The 9,914-nt window shown below is 37.6% G+C and overlaps 1 protein-coding gene and 1 pseudogene across 1 annotated transcript; one reads left to right on the top strand and one right to left on the bottom strand.

The window, feature by feature from the left end:
- The first annotated feature begins 2,783 nt into the window (after positions 1–2,783).
- On the top strand, positions 2,784–4,634 carry LOC108764793 (uncharacterized). Its single transcript, XM_018513176.1, has 5 exons — positions 2,784–3,049; positions 3,333–3,545; positions 3,727–3,916; positions 4,014–4,269; positions 4,402–4,634. Exons 1-4 carry the CDS (start codon positions 2,947–2,949, stop codon positions 4,207–4,209), a joined length of 702 nt encoding a protein of 233 aa, XP_018368678.1. The 5' UTR covers positions 2,784–2,946; the 3' UTR covers positions 4,210–4,269; positions 4,402–4,634.
- Positions 4,635–4,793: 159 nt separating this feature from the next.
- LOC108764780 (putative nuclease HARBI1) lies at positions 4,794–6,035 on the bottom strand (annotated as a pseudogene).
- Between the last annotated feature and the right edge of the window lie 3,879 nt (positions 6,036–9,914).

The raw sequence follows: 9,914 nt of genomic DNA, 5'->3' as shown, positions 1-9,914 counted from the left end.
CCTCCTCGATCCATATATCTCTTCCCTTCATTCTCCATTTATTCCTCATTATTCTCCCCTTATCCTCTACACTCCCCAACGTTACCACTACCATCGACCCCTTCTCCTTCCTACCCCCCCTCCACCTTTCTTATTCTCTCTATCCCGGGTGGCCCCTAGTTGGACACGGCTCAATTGGACACGAGCCACTCACAGCGCTTGAGACTACAAAGCTCCTAAGCACCGGTCGCTGTGATTGGTGGTGTCCAATCGAGCCGTGGTTAATTAGGATCACCCCCTTTATTCCCACTCCTACATGTATACTTCCCATTACCTCCTTGATCTTCTCCTCTATTTTCTCTTCTTCTATCTTCACCCCTTTTATCATAATATTTTTTTCCTTTCCTCCCTGTCCCTCCACTCACTCTTTCTCTCCAATCTTCTTAACTTTCCATCCAAATTTCATTCCCTTCTCCCTTTCCCCTCTCCTCGTCTGTCCTAATGCCCTCCATCCCTTTCCCCTTCCCCCCTGCCTTCATTTTACCCAATTCCCTTTTCACCGCCCTTATCCTCTCCTTCATTTTCTCCTTTTCCCTCATCCATCTTTCTTCCCTCTCCTTTATTTCCTCTTTTATCCTCTCCACTTCCTTTCTCATCCATTCCTTTTGCCCCTCAGCTACTTCCCTTATTTCCTTTCTAACTCCCTTTAACCCTTCCCTCATTTCCTCCCTCATCTCTTTTAGCCACTCCCTCATCCCCCCTTCTTCCCCCATTTTCACCGATAATCTTATCGTTTTCTTACTTTTCCTAAACACCTCTTCTATCTTCTCTCCCTCTACCTCTACCTCTCCTACCTCCCTTTCCCTTTTCCTCCTTTTTAGAAACCTCGCCAAATCTCCCATTCTTCCTCGTCTATCTTTATCTATATTTCTAATTCTATCCGTCATCTATTCTTTCTTTCTCCCTTTCATCCACTCTCTCTCTCTCTCTCTCTCTCTCTCTCTCTCCTCCCTCTCTCTCCCTTACTCTTTCTTTAAGTCTTCCTTTCGAACACACTCGATCTCTCTCCTAGGCTGCGTTCAGAAACTTCCGGGTGATTGCTAGGAGTCTGTGTGAGTGAAATGGTAGGGATAAGGTACCCTCTCTGGTGTGTATGTTTCTGAACGACCTAGCCGGAGGAAAATGGCGGAGCGTAAAAAACAAGCACTTGATATATGTACTAGCTAGTAAATTTTCTATTATATTATCTTAATTCCAGCGAAACATGTAAACATATACATGATATGACTAATTTAATTAATCATTGGTCGCGTTCAGCAAACTCAACTGTTGTGGAGCGGATCCGTGAGCGCTCGTTGTTATTGGATGATGTAGAAGAATACACCAATAACAGCGAGTGCTCACGGATCTGCTCCACAACAGTTGAGTCTGCTGAACGCGACCATTTTGATACATATTGTACGGGAGTAGTACACCATTCTTTATGCATTGCCGAAATTAAGATAATTTAATAAACGCTTACTAGTTAATACGCGTATCAAGTGTTCCCGTAAACAAGGTCAATAACCTCTAATATTAAATGTTTTGTGCAAATAAATGCAATCAAGTTAAACAATTATATTCAATTAATTATAATTACGTTTAAAGATAAATATTTTGCAAACAAATTGATTTATTAAAGAACACTATACAGTTATTACACTTTAACGGGACTTCATACGCAACATGACGAAAAAACATTTATTGTACTTCATCGTAAATTATAATCGATCGAAGTAAAATATAGTTTACTTACTTCCAGGATTCCACAATATAATTTGATCTTCATTATTAAATTGCATTAATAAATTCTTATTTGTAGCCATGGCTGCGTTCAGCAGACTCAACAGTTTTGCAACCGTTTTGTGATTCTTCGCTGAGATAGGACTATTCCTTTAAATCTAAAAGTATAATCCAATCAGTGCGATGAATCACAAAACGGTTGTAAAACTGCTGAGTTTGCTGAACGCAGCCCATGTTTCACTTCCCGCGCTTTGTGTGCCTACTCGATCGAGAAACTTTCCACTTAGGGCTGAGTTCAAAAACATCGCCCGGGTGTCTCCGGGTATTATCTTATCCTTGTTTAAAGGTGCCTTTTCATGCTGACGCTCGACGCTCATTTTCAGCGTCAAAACAGGTCACATGATCAAAATTGACCAAGCGTCAATTTTGATCACGTGACCTGTTTTGACGCTGAAAATGAGCGTCTAGCGTCAGCGTGAAATCGCACCTTACACTGAGTGAACAACAAAGATAATATGATACGCGGGGGCACTCGGGTGATGTTTCTGAACGCAGCCTAGCAAAAGAGCAGGGTGCAAAAGTCTCCCGATCGGGAACACCCGACACGTTTCTGAACGGGCCACCTAGGTAACGATGAGATACTTTCAATTGGTTTCTGAACGGCATTCGGGAGCTTGGGTGCTCCCGAGTGTAGTACCTGAACGCAGCCTAAGGCCGAAGGCACATGAAGCGGTAAAAGTAAAAGCGGAACGGTTTTAGCGGTAGTGGCGGAAATCCAGCGACCAATCGGAGCCTTTCCGCATTTTTCGTACCGCAAAAATGCCGCGGAACCATTGAACCAAATGTCACGGGTCACGTGATTTTCGTTGTAGTCTAAACGTTTTCGCGGTGATCGCAAAAAAAGTTGAAACGCAGCTTGTTTGTTGCTACGGTTACTACCAAAGAAAGTTTTAAGAATTTGAAATGGAATAATCACGTATTTAGATTTAGATCGGGTGCATATATTTCAGGAAGATGGCTTACAACCAAAATGTAGTGAGTAAACATTATTTAAAATAATAGTTCATTAACAATTTGTGAAAATATAACAGTGACCATCGAGGTATAACGTCGAGGTCAAATGCATGTAGTTAATCTAAAAATTAATTTTGGTAGCACGTAAAATGCGGTTATTGCGGGTGGGTCATGAGAGGAACCTGCAGTAATATAGAGGCCCATGAATGTTTTCGGAATTACAACGAAGATCTCCATTTACTTCAGGTGGACAATGATCATATGGCAAGGATGAGTATGTATTGCTTTAACGTAATAAATTTCATTAGACAATACGATGGTAACATGCGTGATAGATCTTGTATATGATAATGATTTAAATTACAGCAAAACTTAAGACTTTAAGGGCTGGTTGTTCTACTTTTCAGTAAATTTATCTCTTAGGTAAATGTAACAATCCGCGCATGTGATTGGATAATGTTGCTACTTACCTAACAGAAAATTTCCTGAAAGGTGGAACAACCGGGCCTTATGCAAATGTAATAAAAAAAGTAATATATAATGTATATTTTTTGTAGTACCAAGAAACACATATGAAGAAAATAGCACTTTGAATACTGAAGTTGTTTCGTCGAAATATCCAAAATATTCAGGTGACGCAGTAAATGAATTATTAATAGAACTAGTCCAAGCAAGGCCTAGCTTGTGGAATCATACACTACCATTGCAGGAGAGGACAAATATAAAAAAGGATGCTCTTTGGGCAGAAATCTCAAATAAGATGGGAGGTGGTATGTATACACAATACACTTGTTTATTGGTAAAATATAATAGATCTTATACATTCATAAATAATACAATTTTGTTTGAGAAACTTTTTCGTATGTATCCATTTTGTAATCACTTATATTTGAAATCTATTATATCTATTCTTTTAATTATTTATATATATAAAATTTCCTTTCTCGATAGGTGACATGACCGTAAAGTGGGTCAAAGAGCACTGGAAATATTTACGGGACGCATACATGAAAGCAAGGAAAGTAAGCAGACAGTACGTTCCCAGTGGATCCTCAACAGATTCTGCAAAAGCAATAAAGAAGCATTCGTTTCGCTTCTTTAAGCGAATGAAATTTTTGGAAATCTCTTTACAAACAGAATCGTAAGTTATGATATATAGGTTCGATACAAGGAAATCGAACATAATACATAATATGTAATATTAAATTGAAAATTTAATGTATCATTTTATATTACAGTACTATTTCATCTTTGCTGCCTTCATCTACTTCTTCTTCTTCGGAATCTCTAAATGTACCAGTGTATTCATCACAAAAGGAAAACATTGCTCCATTCAGAAATGAAAATATGGACTTGAATACAACAATTTTGCCATCCTTATCTCCATGTGCTTCCCGCACTACGCTAAATAAACATCAAAGAATGCATATGTAAAACCACCAGTCAAGCGCAGTCCATTGGCATCAAATTTATCACCGATGAGAAAAGCGAAGAGTAAGTGATCTTAATTTCATTATATCCAGCATCATATTTTTACAAAAAAATGAGCCTGAATTTATTAACATTACTCTTGTCGCGGATGATACATTAATATGATTAAAGACCTTATGTATTTATTTTTTGCAGTACCCAAAGTGAGTCCGGAGTCTGAAGAAGTGCAATATGCTATCTTAGATGCTTTGCGGGAAGAACATGTAGGTTCAGATGCAATAGACGGCATATTGCTTCGACTTGGCGAAGGACTACGTCGCCTTCCATACCGGAGAAGGACGGAATTAGAGATTGAATGGCTACGACAACAGCTAAGAGAAGCGGAACTAGAGTGAAATACTGTAAAGGGTACACATTACAAATGTAATAGTGTACATTTCATATGTTAATACATATATACTATTATTATGTATTGTTACATTATATTATTTTTATTTTTTTTAAGATTATTATTATATTTCAATGCACATGTTCTAATAAACTTGCATTAAAATGTCGAGAAAAAATCAAAATTATTTTGAATACAATCAGAAGTCATTATTTAAGACTTTCTCCCACTGACAAGATATTGCGCCAACGTTGTTGAAAAAATCTTTAAAGTCATCTCTTATTTTCACTGCTTGCACTGAACTGGATGATACATTTCGTGGTATGTTCCTGAAGCCGTTTGATATTACTGCTCGATCCTGTGCAGTGTGCTGCGAATACTGAGACAACACTCCATTTGATTTTCTTTCATTGATCATTACAAAATTATGTAGAGCAGTTGTAGCTTTAATAATATTCCTAGTTGTTGAAACTGACGCAACTATAGGTTTTCCATAAATTCGCCATCGAGCAGCAAGAAGACCATATGCACATTCCACTGTCCGTCTTGCCTTGCTCAGCCTATAATTGAAAACCTTTTTTTTTTTCAGATCTAAGTTTTTGCGCGGATAAGGTCTCATCATGTATAGTGTTAGCTGGAATGCTTCGTCGGCTATTAATACGTATGGCAATGTTACGTTTGTATTTGCAATATTTTTGGCTGCGGGTAGATATAGAGATTCGTTGCCAAATCGTTTGCCAAATTCACTATTTTGAAAAACAGTACGGTCACACTGTCGTCCTTCTCCACCAATATCAACCATGGAAAAACAACAATGAGCATCGCTGATAGCTAAAAGAACGATACTGTGTTGGCCTTTATAATTATAATATTTTGATCCACTGTTAGGTGGGGCCTGTACAATTGAAAAATCGCTTGAAACACATACTGCTCATAATGAAGACATAAATTTAAAAACATTAAAACAAATGTACCTGCATTATAACATGTTTTCCATCAAGGGCTCCAATGCAATGAGTGAAATTGCAGATTTTTTCAAAATCATCAGCGACTTTTTCCCAATTACTCGAGGAGGGTTGCAAAAATACTCGATGTTTTAAAACATTCCAAATTGATTCGCATGTTTCGTTGATTATCACAGAAACTGTATTATGCGCTATTCAAAATGCATACGATATAGAAACCATACTGTCACCTGAACCCAAGTATCGTAAAGTTACTTGCAGACGAGTGCGTGCAGGTATTGGTGTTCGAATAACGTGTGCCTTAGTAATGAATGGTTCAACAATGTTGAAAAGTTCCTCAAAAGTAGTATGTGACATTCGGAAATAATTAAAAAATTTTTCGGGGTCAAGTGTCTCCATTTCTCGTATCTAATTGTCACTTGCTCCTTGCATCAACCTCCTTTCCTCCGTGAATATTGGACGTACCCAAAATTGTTTGTAATGTTGTTTCTCAGTTTTTTGAATGATGTACAATGAATATAATTTTAATATTTTCTTGCAGATTGCCTCCCTCTCAAATACGCAATATACTTTTTTGCGTAAAATTAGTAATTTACAGATAAACAATAAAATATTCCTTGCACTCATGATGCGCTCAAACACATTAACTCACAGAACGCATAAAACTCAAAGAACGATAAAAAAAATTGATATGGGGAAGAAATTCTGTAACCTCTACACTGGCCTTTTCTTCTTGAGAAGATTTTAACAAATACATTACCGTTTGCACATTTCTGCAAAAATATTTCCCTTGTGTCACATTGAGCGGTTCATACGGTAGCGGAACAAAATTCAACCAATCACGAAGTACTTTTATATTTTCTGCGGAAAATCTGTTTCTATTAATACTTTACGATTTGCTACCGCGTGAATCGTTACCGCATAAACCGCTCCATGTGACATAGGGATCAGAAAAATGCTGTACGAAAAATGCGGAAAGACTCCGATTGGTCGCTGGATTTCCGCCGCTACCGCCAAAACCGTTCCGCTTTTACTTTTACCGCTTCATGTGCCTTCGGCCTAACAGATATAAGAATATTTCCTCTTAAATTAATAATATATTCTCGATTTGCGAAAGCGATCGTCGCCACACGTGCGCTTCACACGGTTTTTGATGATGTCCCCCTTAAAACCATGCAACTTTTGGGGTGGCACCCAGTTGAACACGGCTCAACTGGACACGAGCCACTCACAGCGCTTGAGACTACAAAGCTCCTAAGAACCGGCCGCTGTGATTGGTGGTGTCCAATCGAGCCGTGATCAATCGGGGTCACCCCCAACTTTCGTCTGAAGCATTTTTCTCTAAAATGTATGTTCAAGAGATATTTGAGATCATCGTTTAAAATAGGACATCCTGTATATTCTCATATTAAGAATATACTAATTTTTAGATGATACCCTCTTAAATTGAGAGGATCGTCTCAGCGCTTATTTTAGAGGAAAACTATATACGTAAGTGGGATATTCTTAAATTAAGAATACAATTTTTTCGGTGTACGCTTTTTACATATAATCTTATGGTATGGTTTTTAAATTTTTCTTATGTATATATTTATGAAATGTATATATACATCACTACATCCTTATTATTCACATCGAAGTACAGAATTGGAGGTTAGAGTATGTTTATGTTTACGCTTAGATGTTTATGTTTAGAACATATACTACGTAGTATATGTTCTAAGGGCTGCCGCACACACCTTCCGTAACAATAATCATAATGGGCCTTTTACAATAAGCCGCAAGTCAGAACGTCAGAAGTCTTAAGCGGGGAGCACAGACTCTTGCATAACGCATAACACACGAGGCATAAGAAATTGAACCAACCAGAGTTCTCTATTACATGGAAGGGAAAGAAACGGAGAACTTCGATTGGTACATATTCTTATGCATTACGTGTTATGCGTTATGCAAGAGTCTGTGCTCCCCGCTTTTACCAGTATTAACCAAGTCGTTCAAATTGGCTGTTGGCCAACTTCATTATGACTTAAGATCGCTTAGAACTTCTGACTTGCGGCTTATTGTAGAAGGCCTATTAGACACAAGCTTTTGCATAACGCATAACGCATAGTGCATAAGCGAATCAACTAATCAGAAGCTTTCCTTTCCTCCCATTCCATGGAAAAGAAGAATTTCAATTGGTTGATTCCTTTATGCACTATGCATTATGCGTTATGCAAGAGTCTGTGCTGCGGCCTTTAAGTACGGTCTTAAGAAGTCACGAACCAATCAGAAAGCTGCATTAGCGTCTTAAGACATTACTTAAAGCCGGGAGCACAGAGAAAAACGTAAGGCCGTAAGGGAGATGCTATTAACGCTATTCCTGTCATTCTATGCTTGTTTTGGTTGGAAAAATTGATTCTTTACAAAATAAATTAGTTCGCAAACGATTTTTCACGTATCGATACGCACATCGCCTATTCCTACAATGGCTACGTTCGGAAACGTTGGATGCCTCCGATGCCTCGGATTTATCATCCGTCCTTGTTTAACATTAAATGTTAAATAAAGACAGATAATGAATCCGAAGCATCCGAGCGACGTTCCCGAAGGCAGCCAATATTGACATTCGAATATTGGCGGGAATTGCTGAAAAATGATGAACCAATCAAAATTGGCTGTTCTCGTGTCGCGACTCTGATTAGAGGGTCTCTAATTACATCTTACGGACTTACGTTTTTCTATGTGCTCCCGGCTTCATGGGCTTAAGATCACGGTCTTGAAATAAGACTCGACTATGAATACCGGCCTTATAGGCCAGTCACTTTAGCATTTAAAAAGGAAATAATTGCCAACAGGCTGTTTATTGATTTAAATGCTTTATTTAGGCGTAAATAATATAAGTTTCATTTTGCGTCCACGATTTCAGAGCGGAAGATGGTAATATAAGCTAAAAATGGTACGATTTTTTACTTTTTATGCTATATCTACGAAACTATGCAGAAATTAGTAAAAGTCGTTCAATAGTTTTTTTTTCTCTATTTTTGTACGAATAATTTGAGACCAAGTGGAGCTCTGTGCGACAAATCATTTCGGAGATATAGTTGTCCAAAGTTTCAGTAAAAAAGGTGAAAAATCGCTTGAAAATGCCCATTTTTTCTATTTTGCCTCCACAAACATTTTCGACGTCTCGGACGAGGAAAGTACATACAACATTGTTTAAAGTAGACTTTATGACGAAAAAAATGCGTGTATAAAGAGCTCTCTGCGATTAACAGAATCGGAGATATGAAGTTGTGAAGTTGGGTCTAAAAGCGGTTTTTTTATATATCCACTTTTTAACTTAAATTGCACTTTGCTTACACAGAGATTTTTTGTTCTGGAACAATATCAATTAATATCTACTAATATTCAAGTCGAACAACCACTTGACAAAAGTGTTCATTGGATTACAACGAGATTTTACATTTCCCGCGCGAAACGTTAGCCGCGTAACGGTGGCGCAGTAAGATCGTGCCATACATTATAAAAGAGATATTTTCAAAATTGTATGTAAGAAGAAGGAGGTGTTGAGCACTTATTTGGTACAAGAAAAAACTTCTGTGTAAGCAAAGTGCAATTTATAAGTTAAAAAGTGGATATCTAAGAAAAACCGCTTTTAGACCCTACTTCACAACTTCATATCTCCGGTTCTGTTAATCGCAGAGAGCTCTTTATAGTCGCATTTTTTTCGTCATAAAATCTACTTCAAACAATCTTATATGTATTTTCCTCGTCCGAGACGTCGAAAACGTTTACGGAGGCAAAATAGAAAAAATGGTCATTTTCAAGCGATTTTTCATCTTTTTTACTGAAACTTTGGACAATTGTATCTCCGAAACTGTTTGTCGCACGGAGCTCTACTTGGTCTCAAATTATTCGTACAAAAATAGAGAAAAAAAACTATTCAACGACTTTTACTAATGTCTGCATAGTTTCGTAGATATAGCATAAAAAGTGAAAAATCGTACCATTTATAGCTTATATTACCATCTTCCGCTCTGAAATCGTGGACGCAAAATGAAACTTACATTATTTACGTCTAAATAAAGCATTTAAATCAATAAACAGCCTGTTGGCAATTATTTCCTTTTTAGCTCGATTTTTTGGCTCTGGGAACTGGCCTATTAGATACGGATCGCGCAGACATTCTTTATGTCTTTGGTTGTAATACTTAATTGATAATCCCGAAGCAAGCGTCGAACCACTGGTCATAATACGAGGTGTGATCAAAAAGTAAGATGACTTTTCATTTTTATAAAAAAATATTCATTTATTCATCCAAAATTATGTTATCCCCTTCAAAATAATCCCCCTCTGATACAATGCACTTGTGC

This window comes from Trachymyrmex cornetzi, unplaced genomic scaffold (genome assembly GCF_001594075.2).
Source record: "Trachymyrmex cornetzi isolate Tcor2-1 unplaced genomic scaffold, Tcor1.1 scaffold452, whole genome shotgun sequence".
Taxonomy (NCBI): domain Eukaryota; kingdom Metazoa; phylum Arthropoda; class Insecta; order Hymenoptera; family Formicidae; genus Trachymyrmex; species Trachymyrmex cornetzi.
The sequence above is the reverse complement of the archived record's forward strand: the minus strand, read 5'-3'. Positions and strand labels throughout refer to the sequence as shown.

What these genes read in the sequence shown, in the direction of transcription:
- LOC108764793 (XM_018513176.1), top strand. Translation starts at nt 2,947, where the DNA reads ATGAGAGGAACCTGCAGTAATATAGAGGCCCATGAATGTTTTCGGAAT. An exon ending in TGATCATATGGCAAGGATGA is followed by an intron (nt 3,050 to 3,332) that starts GTATGTATTGCT and finishes TATTTTTTGTAG; the next exon opens with TACCAAGAAACACATATGAA. An exon ending in CTCAAATAAGATGGGAGGTG is followed by an intron (nt 3,546 to 3,726) that starts GTATGTATACAC and finishes CTTTCTCGATAG; the next exon opens with GTGACATGACCGTAAAGTGG.